This window comes from Melanaphis sacchari, unplaced genomic scaffold, assembly GCF_002803265.2.
Source record: "Melanaphis sacchari strain LSU unplaced genomic scaffold, SCAv2.0 Contig564_pilon_pilon, whole genome shotgun sequence".
NCBI lineage: Eukaryota > Metazoa > Arthropoda > Insecta > Hemiptera > Aphididae > Melanaphis > Melanaphis sacchari.
Window position 1 is genome coordinate 154375 of NW_020271393.1, and position 20451 is coordinate 174825.

Here is a 20451-nt window from a genome sequence, read left to right on the forward strand (position 1 = left end):
TTTAATTATATTACTTTATTTTAAATCTTTAATTTAATTAATTACAGATAATATATATTATTTAGTTTAAAAAATAAAATTTAGTTTACATACCAGCTCGAACATTAACATCCCTAGAATGTATTACACCGACACGATTTTTAGCCATACAAATATAAACTTGGGCATGTACTTCTTGTTTATAATCTTCTGCTCGAAAAGGCGGAAATACCAAATTTCCATCTCCTTTGACCTATATAAATATTATAAAATTATTCAAAACCAAAAATGTGTCATTTTAAAAATTTTATAAAATAAGTAACTTGAGCTGGATATAATAATGGTGATTTAGTCGGTTTATCAGACGACATTTTTAGGATTAGTAACAGATAGTAAGTATAACATAAATAGTTACATAGTATATATTTGTCGTTTTATTTGAATTTTTACTAATTTTTTAAATAAGCAACAACATCTTTTTCTTTCTTAATTCCGTGATAATGATACTTAAATAAAAGTTTTACATAATCAGATCAATTTTATACCAGATAAATGCATATATCGATTTATTGAATATCGTAAGATACAACAATATATTGTACATAAAACATTAAAAAGCATTAACCAGTAATTCTTGTTTAATTCTTACTAAAGTTCAAATAAATATTTTCACTTATTTTTATTTTGGTTTATTAATAGATCTACATAATCTTAATGAATACTACAGATAACTGGCCCTTTGTTTGATACACTAAGAAACACTTTTTTCCTTTTAAAGTCAAACTATAGGTATTAAAACTAACCCAACCAAGCCATTACAATAAATTATTTATGCAAATTTCAGCATGGTTTGCAAATAAAACGACATTAGCCATAAGTCGTGATAAATGTGAAATTATATGTCTTAAACCCGATTTATTTCTATATTTATAATAACAGGAGATTTTTATACATCCACTATCCACGCACAGACATTCGACCAAATACTCCAACACAGCCACCAATTTTATTATAATTATTTTATACATATATTATATAATATACATTATATATATATATATACATATAAATTATTTAATTTATAACTCAATATAATATAATTATTACAATTTAGATTCAATAAATGTATAAATACTATAAATATTAAAAATAAGTTTATTAATTTAAAATTTTTTAACAGGTTTTATATAATTATAATTATCACTATGATTAGAAATAAAAACCATACTGAACAGAAGTATAATATTCACTTCGTTAAGTGTTTAAAATTTAAAAAACATTATTACGTGAAAATTTAGTTGATAATATCAGTAGCATACTGGATTAACATGGAAGAGTTAAAGAATTTATACTGGCATTTGAACTCAAATTTTCATGATTAATAATTATTTGAATACCTATTAAAAAAGTTGAAAAAATATCTATATAATTTAAAAATGTAATTGTTGAAAAGAATATATTTTATCTATAAAAAAATCGTTCCGGAACGAATTTATAGAAATTATTCTGTTATCTTATGGCATTTTATTACTTAAGTATTTGATTTCGTAAAGACAAGACCATTAAAGTCTTAAAAAAATTCCACTTTCATCTATCTCATCCTAATAAGCATAAGTGAGATATGTAGAGATTCCACTGACAATTATATGCTTTAAAATTTTTCAAGTTACTCACTGTACTATACATTATATAAATTATTATAGAATAGGAAATCTTACTTGTCGTAAACCAGGTACATCTCCAACAGCAGTGCCATCAGCACGTATCCAAATAATTTCTGGCCTAGGACTACCTCTAGCAGTACATTCGACTATAGCTCCAGTAGTATTTGAAAAATCCACTCGGTTTTCTGGTTCTTTGATAAACATGGGTCCCATGGTAGTATCATCTTCACAAAAAACTAAATAAAAATGTAAAATTAAACAATTAGTTTTGTATAATAATTAATTTTCAATAGCAGATACAATAATATTAAAGCGTACAATTTTAAACAAATCTTTCAATTTTAGAATTCTTTTAATTTAATTAGTAGCTTTAAGTATTGACAATTTAATCAAAACTTGATATTATACTATAATACGTTATTCATAGATTCATTATTATTATATTTAATACATTTGTTCAAAGTTATTAATATTTTTGTAATTAGATTAAATCGTTATATTTTAAACAATATCAATTATAAGTATAGTAAGCTAAGCTTTAGTCAAAAACATTTTACACGAATGTGAAGATTTATCTTTGTATAAAAATAAAAATATTTCACAGTAAACCCATAAATGATATCCTACGATATCGAGATGAGTGAAGCAAATTGAGTTTCAACATCTAATCACAGCATCCTATCTCTGGTTTAAAATTATATTAATTCAATATTTTATTTACTTATTTATAAACGCTCTACATAGCAATATTGAAGATAATTTTTTTGAGAGTGATAATGTATAATAAAATATCACAAAAGTCAAGAAGTTAAAAACGCTTTATAATACGAGTACTATATAATTGCCAGTACAATTGGATCTTTTAATATAATTGATGTACTATAGATTACCTTTAATATGCCTTTGTTGTGTTCTTAAATTTAATTCATAAGGAGGAAGTTAAAACTTAAACTATAATTTTATAATCTTGTTTTATCAAACTTTAAGTTATAACATTATTACATTTTTTTTAAACACATTAATGTAATATAACATAATAATATATTTAATTTAACTCGACTAAAAGTTATTTATTAATTTATTTTTCTAAGTTACTCTTAAAACTATTTAAGGAATTATTAATAGACACACTGTGCTACATTGTATAATATGCGTAATTTATAGTAGTAAAAATACTTTGCACCGTATCCATGGCATCTACTGGGTGTTAAATGCAAATAACTAAATAATTTTAAAGTTCACGTTTACAAAACACTTAATTTAAAATTTAGCAATTTATAAATAATCAATTATGTCAAATACATAAAATACCTTGAACATTAGAAAGAATAAAATTGAAAATTTTGTTTAAAAAATAATTTTATTACAAGCTATATTATGAACTCATAATAATTATTATTTAAAAAAGTATATATTTAACGAACTAATAAGTATTAACTATACACATTAACGTATAAAGATACAACGATGATAAATAAAAACAAAAAACAAAAATTAAAAATTTTAGCGTCAAACTATATCGTCATTATAAGTCATTATTGAATTAAATTATTATAAACACATGTTCTCTGTATGAGGTAACAAACACATAAAAATAATAACACGTGGTTTAAAAACAAAGAAACTATACATATTTAGATCAAGAAATCGAAATTTGATTTTTAAACTATAGTTACATCGCTTTAAGTCTTCGTACTTCGTATTCTAAATATCTAAGTTGTAGACAAACGAGATAGGAATTTTCTATAAATAAACAGCTGTGGTTTATGGTAGGTATCATACTACCATATATATTATGTTAGAATAGATTTTCAAGAAATAAGAATATTTAAATACATTTCAAGTAAATTTAGTTCCAAAACCTAACCGAATAAGTTTACAATAAATTGAATAGGTAGCTAACTTAATTTATAAAATTTTACACACCAAATTTCATTAACATATTTTTATTATTCAATTTATTCAATTAATTAGTTGTATATTATTTAACTACCCATTTACATTATATAAATATTATTAAATAAATTTAGATAAAATAATAACATAATTTTCATGATTATTTTATATACTTATACATTTTTTTTTAAACATGAAATAGTAAAATACATTTTAAACTTATTGGTTATTAGTCATTACTATACTATTATTTCAAATAAAGTCAATAAAATAACTTAATTAAATATATCGTTTTATTTAATATCTCAAAGTTATATGGGCATTATTCAGTGATTTTCAAGGTTATACTAACGTACATGAAACATGACTAATATAGAGTGGCATAAGTATAAGTGAACGGAAAACCAAATACATGTGGATATTACCTTAAATAATGTATTCTAAATATTCTATAACTATAATATATTGTGTGGTAAAAAATAAATATATTCACTGCGCAAGTGTTTTTAAATTATATTTCATAAAAATATAAACCTAGAATATATATTATGTAACTAAAATATTATAATTATCTGTTCAATAATTTCATTGAATATTGAGGTTTAATTAATACTGTTAAATGGAAATATTTTAGATGTTATGCTTATTATTATAATTTTAAAATGTTGTCAGTGGATAATTAACCAAAGGTTATAGATATTGTTTTATAAAATTAAACTCTCTGATACATGACACTTTTTACCTCAAGATTAAATTTGAAATATAAGTAGATGGATAAATAATGATTTTATTTAATACTGTTTTTAAATTTTCCTAAATATTCATTAATTTGCAGCACATTATTCGTATAAATATACAATATATGACTAAATAATTTAATATAATTTAGGTACTCTGTGTTCAATACACTTGTTAGCTAAACGAGCGATAAATTAAAATGCACAATAAAGACGAATTAAATGACAACGCGCACAGCATTGACCTCAACACTGCACTGTTCCCACGATGACAATTTCCATACACAGGCAATTTACACATACTCATATGCAAATTTGATCATTGCCAAATCATGTTTGTAGAGTTTTTCAAAAAAAAGTTTGCATTTTTTTGGCATTTTAAAACTCGTAAATATTTTGTTTAAAAGTAAAGCCATGTGGATCGAGTCAGGTGGAAAAAACCTAACAGGTACAAATATTATTTTACTGCGATTTTCTACAGCGAGATTTTATAGGTACTTTTATAACAGCTACATGAATGTGTTATGTTCATACATCAAAAAAAGAACACCTGGCTAACGCTCGGTTCTCATCACGTATACTGTAGTAGAACGTGTGTGGGTCACCTAACCATTCGAGTACTGGCAGCTGCAAAGCATACAACATCTGTCATGGTTTAAATCTCAATGTGTTTATAACCACCAATGGAAAAAAACCTATCGAAGAGAATAATATTTTTTTTTTATCACCATCACAAAAATATACCTAATACCTATCTTAAATAAATTTCCTTTAAAATATGTAGTAATTATGAAAACAAATCAAAAAACAAAATATATTTTAAAATAAAATATTTAATAAACTTTTCTATATAAATTACCTAGATACCTACTGTATAAGAGCAAATATTATAAGTAATTAATTACTTAATACATACAGAAAACATTTTAATTATTTAACATAATATATTAAATAATTGATGTCCATACTGCCATGAAGTACCTATTTAAGTTTTTATATTCACTTATTTTTTTATTATTTGAATTATTAGTTTATTATTATTTCAATGAAAATATTATTAAAAAATATTTTAACTAAATAATATATAAGCAATTATTATAATTCATTTGTACCAAAATGAAAAAAAAAGATTTTTGTTTCCACCAAATCTAGTTCCTTCAAATTGTTTTTTAAGAATCGCTTAAAATCATCTACAAAAAGGCGATTAGGTTATAATCTTGTAATTTTTTTCACATAGCTTTATCTACTTATTTAATTTTGTTATATGAATTTATGTTTATCTAGTCTTAATATATTATTATTTTAACTATATTTGACGATAATTTTTAGGAACAATTAATAAGTACCTAAAAGTTTTAGTTTTATACTGTTTTATTATAGTTGTATTAATTGATTTGTTTTAAGTATTTTTTGTTTTTGAATATTAAATTTAGAAATTTTTATTTCTATGTATACATTAATTTGAACACTTGAAATTAAAATAGTTAAAATATATCATGTATACCTAACCTAACCTAACCTATAAGGCTTTAAAAACTATTCGTTAAAATGTACATAGAATTATTTTCAATTATTTGTTGTTCTACATAAAACATCACTAAAATTTGATTATACTAGAGGTAAAAATGTACTATTTTCCAAAATGTTATTTTCAAAATACCATAAAACAATAACCACATAAAATTAAATTTATAACTATAATGGTTCTCAAATGATAATTTTAGAAGACAATCTATAAATAATATATATATATATATGATCAGAAACAAAAACTAAACCTCGAACCTTTATAAATGTTGACAAAAATCATAAAATGGCAGGAACTAATTATTTTCAAGTTTAATAATATCAAAAAAGTATAGTTTATCACATTATAGGTTTATATTATACTAATAAATTTTATAAAAATGATTGTTCATAATTTAATTTAATCTTCAAAAATTTGAAATCTATATCGACTTACAGCAATGGTAAATGTATAAGTAGTTAAAATTTGTGACAAACATACTCATGGAAATTTTAAATACACAATAATCATGTAATAAACTTTATTTCCCTTGAATGTGATACTATGTTATACACACACACACACATATATAATATACTACGTAGAATAAATTTTTACCCTTTGTTTTTAACTTCAAGATTATATTTCTAAACACAAAATTTAGCTCATAAATTTTTGAATTGTGAAATAAATTTCAAACAAGCCCCTTACGAAATTTATTTATACATATTTGACCCACTGTTATGATTTAACTAATGTACGAAGGAACAAACTAACGTTGTTCGTGGCTTGCTATCATAATAAGTGGATATGGAGCTTAATATGATACCTATTTTATCGTACACTCAGAAGACCGATTTTACAACGACGAAGTATCAATTTAAGTCGATTTTTGTTGATATGCAATATCAAGATCTTCGTCAAGATTACATCATAATATGTTTAATTTCTTTTTTAATTCTTAATTTTTAAATATGCTACCAAGTAATACATTTTAATATTTTATACTATTTTACATTTTACTTACTATATTAATTATATATCTTAAGTATCAAGTATTTCATTTTAGCTTATATTTAAATATTATAAAATACGCCGTGAACTAAACATTAGTATATTACTATTATACGAGAAATTACAAACGACTGACTCACAGACTCATTTCTCCTCCTCAAGAATATCCATTGTTCCATCAAATTTGAAAGTCAAATTGTAACATGGACGTCGTCGTAACTAATTATTGTTATTATTTAAATGTACGTGGACGACGATAGTTTGTTAGTAAAATCATTCTAAGAACAATAAACCAAGTGAATACCTGAAACGCGGTCGAGCATAACATAATGAAATCGCCAATGAAGATCCGTCATTCTTCTTCTAAATAACTTTACTTTGTTTAATAGGTATGTAATACATTTCATTTAAATTTGTATTTTTTTGTTATGTACTTATACTATGCTTATGTACATATTATATATAATCTAAATGTGGAAAACAGTTATTAATGAAGGTTTAAATTTTTTTACTGTATTTAAAATTTTAGAAGTAGATTTTTCATTACAAATTATTTATTTTAAAATTAAATAATGCTAACCTATAACTTATTCTATTTAAAATATAATATAGTTTGTTTACATATTAATAAAGTAATGTGAGAGGTAAACTAGTAACACACTACCGTTATACAATGAAGGAACACTGTATCGGTTACATAACACAAACATAATCGATCTGTTATTTGGGCTGATGCTGTTTCATGGGCAAAGTTCTTTCAGTAAAGTGTTTTTTTTAATCTAAATGCGCTTGCGTAAAGTGCACAGTTTATTTACATTAATTTATCGGTATAATACCTACTGTATTATATAAATGTATAAAATGTGTAACCAGTTATTGTAATATTCCCCTGATTGCACTCCAAAACTATATTTTACTTAACTTAGTTATTCTTTTTATAGAATTTAATATTTTTTTTAGATACTATTTGGTTTTAAATAAATATAGGAAATAGAGGTATGTAGTAGTTTATCGTGTTGTTAATTATTATAAAATGATAAATAAGTATAAAAAGTTCACAATACTTTTGGTAAATATTATAACTAGACGTAAATTACTATTGTGAAAAAAGTAAAGTGGACATAGATTTCTACAACTACAATTCTACAAAGTAGGTATACTATATATCATACACAATATACACACATATTACATTAGACTCCATAATATTAACATGACAGATAAAAGAATCTAAATCTTTTATATACAAGTGTAAGGTTTTAAAACTTATTTTAATGAATACATAATTATTCAAATTATTAATAAAGACTTAATAAGAATACAATAGTAAAAAGACTATTTAAGATAAAAACATGTGTCAAATAAAAACTATATAAATAATGGATAATGTGTCGGATTATATATATTGTTTATAATATTAATTTTCAAATTAATGATAATGATAAATCACTACATATTTAAAAAACAGTTCTACTTAACGCAAAGTTCAGTTTAAATAGTAGGACATAATATTAAAAATAATTTTGATGGTTGAAAGTAATTTCCTTATGAATTATCCTACAATTAGAGTGACCATTATAGAAGCCATACATAGAAAATAAATTAAAAACTCTTTTTACACTCATATTTATTCTTTTAATAAATATCTATAATTAAGATGCATTATGCATATAATGGCATAATGGCAAAGGATCCCTAAATTATATGTATATAAAGAGGTATGTAAAAAGTAAAAAAATCTTACCTAAAAAGAGATTAAAAAAAAATAAATAGGTAAAATTAAATGTAATATGAATGAAACCTAATACCTATTATGATAGTTTCTTAGTAAAATTTATAAAGGGACTTTACTAATACAAAATGAAGAAAATATTTCTCTATTCACAGTAGAATTTGTGTTTTATAGTTTTCCATATATTATATCAAAAAAAAAAAAAAAACAGTAAATTTTACTAGTCATTTATAGAAACATTTATTATGAATGTTGTTGATGCATTTTCAATTAAATAAGTAAGTAAAACTAATGGTTTTTTTTTGGGGGGGGGGGGAGAGGGTGAGCAACATTTTTGATGTTATAATAACATAGTATTTAGGATTTGATGTTAAGCCTTAAAAATAAAATATTACTGAAAAAGAGGGGTGGGTCGCTTAAGCCCCCCTTAAATCCATTACAACTTTTATGTAACGACCCTTATAATTTTTTATCGATTTAAAAACTGGTTGTAATCTATCGCGTTTCTAACTAATCTAAAAATTTCAAAATCACCGAATTTCTATTGATTTTAACTAGAACAAGGCTAAACAGATAACAGAACATAATTAAAACAATTATGATAGAATATAACAGGAGAAGGTATTTTAACAACAGGCTATAATGGCCAATATGTTGTGGACAAAACACCGCGGAAAAATTTAGCTTTAAGATTGTTAAGATTTATCATTAAAATATTTCTATACGTTAATTTAATAAAATAAATTAACAAAATAAAAACAATAATTATTCATTAGATAAAAGATTATATTAAACATTTATTTACGTATTAATTGCAGTTAAAAAGTAACTGATCCACATTGGTAGATCAGAATAATTTTAATTGCAAATTGATATTGGTATTTTACACGTTGAATAATGTTATTATATCTGTATATTATGTGATGGAAAATATATCCCGGATATGCAATTACATCCGTCCGCAAAGGAAATACGAAATACCATTCGGTGTCTACTATACGTTTTGTTCGTTTTTTTTTTTTTTTTTAATACTTTGCCAGGAATAGTTGGAAATCAAAAACAGGTCCACAAAATTTAATAAACTATTATTAAAATTATCATTTAATTAAAATATTTTATAATATTTGAAACGTCGGGCACGTGCACAATCAGATTTTCTAGGCGCAAAGGACACTGCTGTTGAGTGCTTGGAGTATTGTTTGGACGGCAACAGGATTTCAGTGGTTGCTATGGCAACATGGAAGGCCCAATGAACCCGCGTGTGCTATCAGACAGGGTTGTGGGACGAGTAGAAGGTGCAGTTACGTTAAAAGCGTAGATCGATGAGAGGGATACATACGTAACACTAATATTTAAAAATTATTTCTGACATTATACGTACTTTCTTTTCGTTTTAAACCATAAATCAATAATCCTAAATTATAGTGAATATTTAAGCTATACAATTTTTTTTTCAAAAAATGTTAGGAAATTTGGTCATACACACTTTCATATTTTTTTTTTTAGAACACAACACATTATTTATTACGTTAGACATCAGTTAATTATAATTTATAACTACCTAACATTTATGTTCATAAATATTTTAAACTATAACATAGTATTACTATTAAATTAACAATTATATGATACTGTTCACTGTTCAGTAATTATAATTCAATAAATCCAATCATTCATGATTCATTTAATTTATCAATTAAATGAAACTTGTTCAATACTGGACATAATGAATGGAGTAATATTATACTCCAAATTTCAAACAACAGGATAGTATTTTATTAATCCGATTGTATACGTGCATAAAAAATTAAACAATAAAATAACAAAATTAATTATGATGATTGATTGAATTAAATATACAAACGGAAATGTTTTTCCCATTCAAGAATCCTATAAAAACAATTTTATTTTAATAAATATTTGAAGTAAATAAAATAAATAATATTATCTAAAGCATAGGCAATAGAATATTATAATATATATTTTATATTCAAGTATCAACATTAAATACATATTGAAATATTAAAAATATTTAATTCACTATTTAGAATAATATGGAAATTTAAAAATTATAATTTATGAGTTATGACAATTGCATAATATATTTTTTTAAATAAAGCACAAGACATTTTTATAGCTTTTGTATTTTGGTTTATGAAGGACGTGTTTTTATTACGAGTATTTTTAGATTGATACTATAATAATAGGTATAAGTACTATATAACTATATATTATTTAATAAAAATCGGTTTATTTCAAAAAAAATTATACATTTATAATTTAAATTAATTACCAATTAGAAAAATCATTTTTCTATTTTAAAATCAAATTCCATTAAAATCATGTAGATAAATATCATCACATGGTTATCTATCTTTAGTTACATCCAGAATTATACTTGATAATAATATATTTAATACTTACATTTAACTCTTTGAAGCACGGGTCAAAACTAAATATTCACTACCTAAATGCACAGAAACTTTTTTAAAAAAAAAAGTTCAAAATTTTGTAAAAACCTTATAGTAATGGGTCAATAAATGATATATGTACCACAATTTTAGTAAAATTTAATTTACTTACAAAGTTATTTAAGTTTTAGTGGTGGTTACATACACTAACCACCATGCATACATAAACAACATATTTTTTTTTTATAACTCAAACTTCTTTATTAACAAACGTAATATAAAATAAAAATAATAATATAGATAAAATAGATAATAACAACTTATGAATTCTTGAATAACCAATTAATAATCAAACATCTGAAAATGTAAATTCATATTTTAAATAAATTAATAAAAACAATTATTATGTTATAAAAAGTTGCAAAAATATATTATATTCAATACATAAGCATATCAATTTAGTAGCAAAGTACAAAACAACACAAAAAGCATAACATTGATCAAATTAAATAATTACCACATTATACATATATATTATTTATTGAAATAATTTATATGTCATAGGAAGCAGCTGAACATGTATCTTTCTATAGAATAACATAAAACACAATAAACAATTGAGTAAACTATTACCAGCTTACCTTTTGCTAAATGAAATTCTTGAAAACAGTTTTTTGACTTTTTCATGCACAGACTTACTTTGCATACTAAGCACTCCCAAATGCTTCTTACAGGGTTTTTTTTAGTACTGCAATTACCACAACGCCTAGAAGTAGTTCTTTGAGGTTGGTGACTGGAACTTTGTAATCTAATACTTTGGTTTATATAAGGCTTCCGTGTAGCAGGGCCTCCTTGAGATAATGTTTTTTTGGATTTTTGGGAAACCGCCACTAATTGTTCTGATAAAAGTGTATTGTAAATATTTCTTTTGAAATTTTTATTTTTAAAATGTTCTACATTAGGTAATTCCCTATGTATAATAAATGCATTTGTTATTGCACAATCTACAAAATGAAACACTAACCGCATATACCACTTAATAGATTTTCTGTCTAATGAATAATCTCCTTTTAATCTGTCAAAATTGTCTACATAATTCATGTTTTTATTATAATCAACTAATACTTGTGGACAGGGTACGTTTATAATTGTTCCATCTTTTTGTTTTCTTTTTACTGAAATTGGTTCTTGAGGTAATGAACGTGATGAAAGTAAATGAACACTTCTTTTATCTCTCCATTTACACATTGTGATATTTGTATTACTAGTGTTCCAGTCAAAGTCACCTCTCATCATTTTTTTATCATCTGATAGTTTTGGTAAATCTTGTATGACGCGACATCTTTGAAATTTTAAGAATATGATTCAAACTTCAAAGCGAAATAATGATTTTTAAATATTTATAAATGCTTATCAGTTATCAATAATGTGCATATTATTTTGAATGGTGGTTATTGCTGGATACCACTACAAAGTATTAATTTTTATGCCAATGATTGTTGCTAGGCGATAGAAACTGATATGAATGAAAAATATACTTATCAATACATATACCAAAGATGTTACAAACAAAAATTGTATTTTTAATTTATACATCGGTGACGATAAAGATAAACATCTGCAATACCGTGTATTGTACGCTATGACACAAAATGTAAACAGTTGGGAAAATACAACTATTTATAAATAAAAATGTTAGTATATTTACTAACCGTTTGAGGTGGTAGATTCCATTAACCACTATGCGTGAACAAGATAAAATTATTTCATTGAGGTGGTTAGTAGTCATGACCACCATGCAAAAATTTAAAAAAAATAGGTGGTCAATACAACTTACCACCATGCTTCAAAGAGTTAAAACATACATATCTACTTTTAAAAACAAGTATATCTATTTTAATAATTTACAAAAAAATTTAAGTAAATTTTAAATATAGATGTAGTCACTTATTAGTTATTGTATTTATAAGATAATACATTACACCTAGTTTCATAATTTAAACATGTAGTTTCTTTTGAAATAACTATTTTTAAAATGCCTAGATACGCAGTCACGCAAAGGTAAGATAATTTGATGGTAATCTTTATTAGATAAAGGTAAAAAAATTAATTAGCATGATAATATAATATTTTAATAGCAAGTTTTAGTTCACAACCAAAGTGATGCCAACAGGATGGATATTCTTTAAATGAGTGGTCAGTGTTTGAAGTCTAAGAACCCATAAAACACTAAATCGTTATAATATAAAAGAAAAATATTTACTAAAATAAAATATTTATATCTATATTATTATTATTATTTTTTTTTTTTTTAATAGCTACATACCTATAGATAAGTCAAATTCTACCTCATCGAACCCGAATTATTAAGATCATAGCAAGGTAGCAAATAATGATAAATAGTAGGGATGTCATAAAAATAAATATGATTGTTACGACTTATGATAAATGTTTCTTGGAAATCATGGATGATTAACAAAAATTAATAACCCGAGTAATCAAGTTCTCATATAATTATATATACTAGATGCATATATTGTTACAAAATCGTTGATTGAAGTATGAAATATATCATGTTTATCCCATTCATAATACAATACGCCATAATAGATCTTTCTATAACTCGATATAATATCTATAAAAAGTTTTATTATAATGAACTATGGTCTTCAAAAATGAATAGATAACAAATGGATAATAAAACAATTGGTTTTAATCGATTGATAAATATTTTGTCACTTGTTAAATAATTATTTTTCATTTAAATAATTATGTTATTTCGTATTCAATGATTTGAAATTTCTATTTCCACACAGTTTAAAAAAATATATACCGATTATTAAAAAAAAATTTTTATTTTTTATTTTTTGTAAATGAAGCAGAATTAAAATTCTAGTCGAGATTAGGTACTTATTAATTAAAGGTTAAATGAGATTTACATAAATTAAATACATTAGCCAGTAGGAATGATAGTACCGTATCAATGTGTAAGAAATCTAAAATAGCGTTTACTTATTTAATAAGATTTTTCGGGTATAGATTTATTTTGAGATCCAATGAAGGGAGTAACTATATAAGAATCCACAAATGTCTACTACGACTGTGATGTGCATTAGAACAGAACGCCCCCATTACAACAACGTTCATGACTCATTCAGTCATTCGTTCACCCCCGTCCATATTATACACAAAGGGACTTCCTGTCAGTACAAGCGTAAAAAAATTAAATCAAACTATTTAATATTACTTATTTACCAACGCCGAATGGCAGTCAGATTTTTGTAACAAGAGTAGGTAGTCGATTACGGCACTTACACGTCAAAAGATTAATATATTCCAAAAATTTGTAAATACTTTTTTTTAGGTTTAATTAATGATACCAGAGAAGTACTAAAGGTTATTATAGTTCTGGTGCCATTAATATTTGCATGTGCCTACACCTACATTTAAGAAACATTGCGGTACCTAAATGGTTCGATACGACGTAACATTTTAAGAGCCGAGTATATAAATATTTAGATACCAGACATCTAGGTAAAATTACTATGAATAATACAATATCGATTGTTGACTCGCGTTTGCATTCTAGTCAATAAACAACTTACACGAGTACTGTCGACACTAGTAACAAAGTAAAACTCAACCTTTGTGGCAAACGTAAAGATAAGGGCCAGCAGAAGCTTTCCGCAAGACCCCATCTTGAGGTCTTTGCACGCCACTCGAGTCGAGCCGGCAACTTCTACTGAAAACGAAAATCCGAATAAGTTTACTAGGTCAAATAGCGCACAATTATATGTAATTATATTATGAAGAAAAACAATAAGATGCACCACACAAGAGAAGCGAATAGGACACAAAACACAAGTACACCAAACACCGCGAACGCCAAAACACGGACTGCCGGTAAGGAGGCTCAAGACACTACCATTACATTCGAGCGGCGGGCGCGGTGACGGACGGATTCACAGTGTGGCCACCAGTACAATCTTTACACATTGTTATTTTAAATAATTATTTAATATTATTAATTACGTAAATGAATAAAATGTACCTAATTTGGAGTTTGAACTTTAGTTAGCCTTAAACATATTATTAATTACTACGTGTTTACGGTTCTATATGTAGGTATTGCGTATATTTTATAATATTATTTAGTTTATTTTAGGCTAATAATGACGTGTATTCTTAGATATCTAAGTAGTTGGATCATATTATTACAGATATAAATTATATTATAATAATATGATCTATGATCTACCTATGCGTGTCACGTGAACCCATACATGTAAAACTATGTTATAGATAGTAATTTATTTTGAAAAATCCAAGCAATAATGATTAATTGTAATTTTACAAATTTTAATTATATTGAAAACATTTCTTAAATAGCAATGTTAAGTACAAATTTCAAAATAAACTTGTGTACATGGACTATGGATAATTTAAGACATTTAGGTAGTCTAAAAATACAGATTCGTGAATTTTATTTTAAATAGTCACTAAATTTGTCAACAGTTTTTGTATGATTCAGTTATAATATGATACAAATTTAAAAATTTATTTTACGAATTTGAAACTAATAATAATAAAGCTATAATCAAAATTAATCTAGTTCAATTAATTATAGGTAGTTGTCTAAATACTCATCTAACCATCCATTAAATTAATTTAACCAATTAGTTTTTTTCATACTTAAATTGTATTTATTTTAAGATAAATATTAAATTATTTGAATTCTTATGACGCTAACAATTATAATTAATATTAACTTTGAATTATTTTTAGAAATGTATCAAGTTCTCAGTTAATACTTTTACAACTTTATAAACTTTTATCATCAGCTAACAATAGTCTACAGAAGTTTTTATTTAATGGCCAACGAAACCATAGGTCTTATAAGACTACCTATTATTATGTATTACTCATACGATTGCAGCTATACTATTTGTACCGTAGGTATCCATTCATACATAATTTAACAGGGGTGATACCTTGAATATTAATTGATAGTATGTTACCAATAAGGTACCTCTCTCCACATAGTGACTACACCTATTAGTTATTACTACGGTATCTACAATACGTCTTGTTTTTGCTGCCAAGTTTGAATTTTCTAAACAATTATAATTTTAGTACCCACAGAGAATATAATGCTGTATAGGTAATATTTAAACATAGCTACATATAACTATACTCCTCATTAGCATAATTACATACCTTAATCCTATTATTCATATGTATAAATACTTTAAACAGACAACAGTTGTCGTTCAACATTTCGATTAAAATTTCTACTGAAAACTCATCTGCTATAACTTTATAATAATATATATCTATAGCTAGGGTAATTCCTCAATCAAACAACGTTTAATATTTATTATTTCAAAATCCATAAACTTTTTTGAAAATATTTTTCTTACATAAATACATAATTTATATTTGAAATAAAATAATAATTTTTATCTTTATATTTTTTACGTATTTTACTTTTTTGAATGACTATATACATATCTAAATTCATATTCTGAAAAAGAATATTTTTCTATAAATGTCTTTACATACAAATCAAAATTAGTTAAATAAGTATTTAAATTTTGATTAGGGAATGGATTGATATAGAAACACTCGGCCGGAAAATACATATTTAACTACTTTTCTCACCTAAACTTTAAATATTTATAGGTAACTAGGACTAGGAATTTCATGCTCTAAAAACCTTTAAAAAATGCATGCATATATGATATATCTATACCCTTAAAAATTATCATAATATGCACTTAAATAAATTTTATTTTTCATTAATAAAACAAAAATTATAAAATGTATGGATAGGTAAATATAAAATAAGGCACTTTTAATAAAATTTCCACAACAAAAAAACTTTAACATGTATAAAATATTACACTAACTGTATTTAAGATTAAGACAGAAACACATAAATATATCAACAGACTGGTCGTATTTGGCGTATTCCTTATCGACTATGTTTTTCACAGTACTCAAATAATTGAGAAAGCACGTCATGATAGATAGGTATTTTAATCATTTTAATCTATTTATTTTAATTTCTTGAAAATTAATATTAATTATTGAATAGTACATAAAAAATATTAATTTCTATGTCGCATATTATTTAAATATTTTTTTTTTTTTTTTTTAACAAAAAAAGTATGTGAAATATGTACTTAAAGAACAAATATAACAAAATAGACTCTAAAAAGGAAAAAAACTGGATATGCAAAATAAAAATGATTGCTTTAAACTTTTAGTGGTATGAAACAAATTTTTATATTACTTAGCTATATTATAAATAATTATTGAAAAAATGCAAACTCTTATAAATCCCTAAGGACTTACAATTCTCAACCATTCTTCTTTATTTTGATTTAAGATTCAGTGCAGAGTGCAGAGCGATAAATGTAGATATTGATTTTACTTTATACAAAGATGTGTATGTGTGTTTTATACCTATAGTGTACACGATAATTAATCAAAAAAATGATTTAATTTTCAACTTTGGAGGTGAATGAATATTGATAGCAAATTGAATTTAGTTTATACTTTAAAGAGGTCCAGATTAAAATATTCGATTTACTTTTATTTTTAATTAGGAATAAACAAAAATTAAGTTACTTTATAGGTATATTAATGTTAATCAAATAAAATTTTAACGATTGAACAGATTTCTACTAAATTGATTTCTTATTTTGAATTTTTTTATATTTAATTCAAAAACGAACGATCACAGAAATTTAAAATTTCATATTTCACTAAGTGCTTTATATTACTTTTTTTTCTATACATGAAATAATTTTCAAAATATTTTGAATTTTTTGAGTTATTTATAGATATAGAAATTATATTTTTAGTTTTGTTTTTTTACAAACGTCGATACAAAAATGTATGAATGTAAGAAATTATTAAATATTTTTTACAAGATTTATTATTAATAACTCATTTACTAATTAAAAATTTTCAACAATTCATAGTCACAATAGATGGTAAGTAAAAATTATAGATAAACGAATAATTTTAGAATTTTGATCGAAAATTACAAACAATTTATCGCTATATACTAATTGAGCCTCTATACCTGAAGGGGAATAAAATAATATACTAATTGAGTCCGAGGCTAGGAAGCTAATAGTATACGAATTGAATCCGAAGATTATTTTGAGTAAAATATAAAATCAACCCCCTTAAGTCCAAGCAAAGCGGAAATTATGCCGCACAGCTGTCATGCTCGTCAAAATGGATATACGTATATATAAATATTTTGTATATATCTGTATATTATATTTGTTGTCTCCTATGGTTAAGTGGTCGGCCTCGATGACTACACCACCGAAAAAATAAATACTAATAATCATTGAGAACTGCCTAAGGAGAGGTGACCATACAAGATATAAAGATCTGAGTCGTATTTAAATGTATATAAGAAAAATATAATATTACAAACACGTGAAAAGTTATAGTATCACTGATAACGAAGTATTTACAAGACAATTGATATTATGATAAATGATACTACAATCACTATCGTTGTGATGATAATAATATATTATGACATGTTTTTTTTTTTTAAATTGACGGGACTCAGTTAGTATTAAAACATGAACTCAATTAGTATTATACCTAAAATTTCACTGGACTCAATTGGTATATACTCTAAGATACCCGGGACTTAATTCTTCATAAAAGGTTATACTGGGACTGAGTTCGTATGCAGCCCAATTTATAGCAAAATAATCATAAATAATTTCTATTTATATCAAAGATGTCAAAATATAGTATAATAATTAATAACATTCTTAATACTTCTGCATCCGTCATTAAAAAAAACACATTTCTACCAAACAGTCAAATAATTTGTTGACCATTTAAAATGTTAAAATTTAAAAATTATATAACAACAAATAATTGTAGATACTTACTTGAAATTTCCAACAAATATTTATGTTATAATGTATTATACATAACATAGTTTTTTAAATATTTTGAACTTTTTTTAGCTATTTATAGACATAAGCTTCAAGTCGCCAAGTGGTGGGAGATAATGATAACCGGCTAAAACCAAAATCCCTCAAAGATGTTTGAAAGTATAACAAAACAATTATTTTGTTTTTATGAAACAAATTATAATAAATGAGAATAATATATTAAAAATAATAATAACACTCTTATCTCAGGCAGTAGAAATATTTATCTTATTTCTCCAAGGTTACCCCATTACTTTTATTATTTATAAATAGTGTATCCAATAATATTAACCACTCCAAATTGTTAATAATTGTCAAGATTAGTAAATCATTCGATCAAATTAAAACATGTAACTGTGATATTTTTTATTTATACTAAACGATATAAACCTTTTTTATTTGTTGTCGTAGTAACTACGAATCATATCATTGAATATAAATAAATATAATATATTATACTATTTATATTTTATTGTAGGAAAACACTACTTATCATGACTGTGTTGTTATTAAAACGATATAAGAGATCAAATCGGTAGGGAAATAAAATCTTTGTATCATTTTTACTTTGATTAACTTTAATAACATAAAAAGATATATATATGAGGCTTTATCGTATTAGAATTTTGACAGTGTCAAAATCTTTACAATTTTGTGTTTTTAATTAAACTTACCTATCTATAAGACCGCACTGATTATAATGATTGGTGTCATTTACTTATTGATCAAAATTTAAAACAAAATACGCGAAATATTTCGTGAGTAATAAGAACACGATGTTTTAACTATCGGTTTTGCTAATACTACTTTTTCTAAATCAAATCAACAATAAAATAAAAACTAAAAATAATAGTTCAGACGCTGCGCAACAAATAAATAGTATGAATATTGAAGATAAAAGCGATTGCAATGTAAGTGAGGTATCTTCCGTCTATCTTATCAACAGAAAAACATAAGCGTATGTCTATAAATCCAAGAAGGTAATTGTTGCAGGTACTAATCTAATGTAAAGACGATTACATGGTTCTGACTTCTGAGTTTTAATTACGATTATGTATAATAAATTGTAAAAACTAATACGAATCGACTGGTAATAACGTCGAACAGCTGTTCTGGTTCGAAATTTAAACTTTTTGGCGCGTATTCGATGTTAATGCGCAGTACCCAATAACGCCGTGTCGCTAGACGTGACGACTATTCAACATTATTATTAAACGCAGTGTACATTAAATTGAGTTGAAGTACTGATTATAATATTTTATAACCGTAGTCATAGCGCAGGCGACAGACGACGTCATAGCATTGCAAGTAATATGACGTACTAACGAGTAATGACAATAATTACCATATCCATCTTCTACAGATACAGATTGCAGTGCGTCCGAAATATTGATTCATCGGTTAGAATTAATAATCGTGAACATTTGTTGTTTATGTGCAATAAAAATGGTACAATTATTTAATTATTAATGGTTATTGGAGTAAAACGATACTAAACAATAGGAAATAAATCGTGATCTCGGCGAATTTGT

The 20451-nt window shown here is 24.6% G+C and overlaps 1 protein-coding gene across 49 annotated transcripts in view; it reads right to left on the bottom strand.

The window, feature by feature from the left end:
- The window catches only part of LOC112599887 (Down syndrome cell adhesion molecule-like protein Dscam2), a 61922-nt gene extending 47092 nt beyond the window's left edge, over window positions 1-14830 (bottom strand). For all 49 annotated transcript variants that reach the window (XM_025346987.1, XM_025347011.1, XM_025346985.1 and 46 more), the window contains exons 1-3: window positions 14584-14830; window positions 1698-1879; window positions 94-232 (exon numbers count right to left, since the gene is read on the bottom strand). In XM_025346987.1, the coding sequence (XP_025202772.1) occupies window positions 94-232; window positions 1698-1879; window positions 14584-14638 (376 nt within the window). In that variant the 5' untranslated portion in view covers window positions 14639-14830. The remainder of the gene's footprint in view (window positions 1-93; window positions 233-1697; window positions 1880-14583) is intronic.
- Window positions 14831-20451: the final 5621 nt, after the last annotated feature.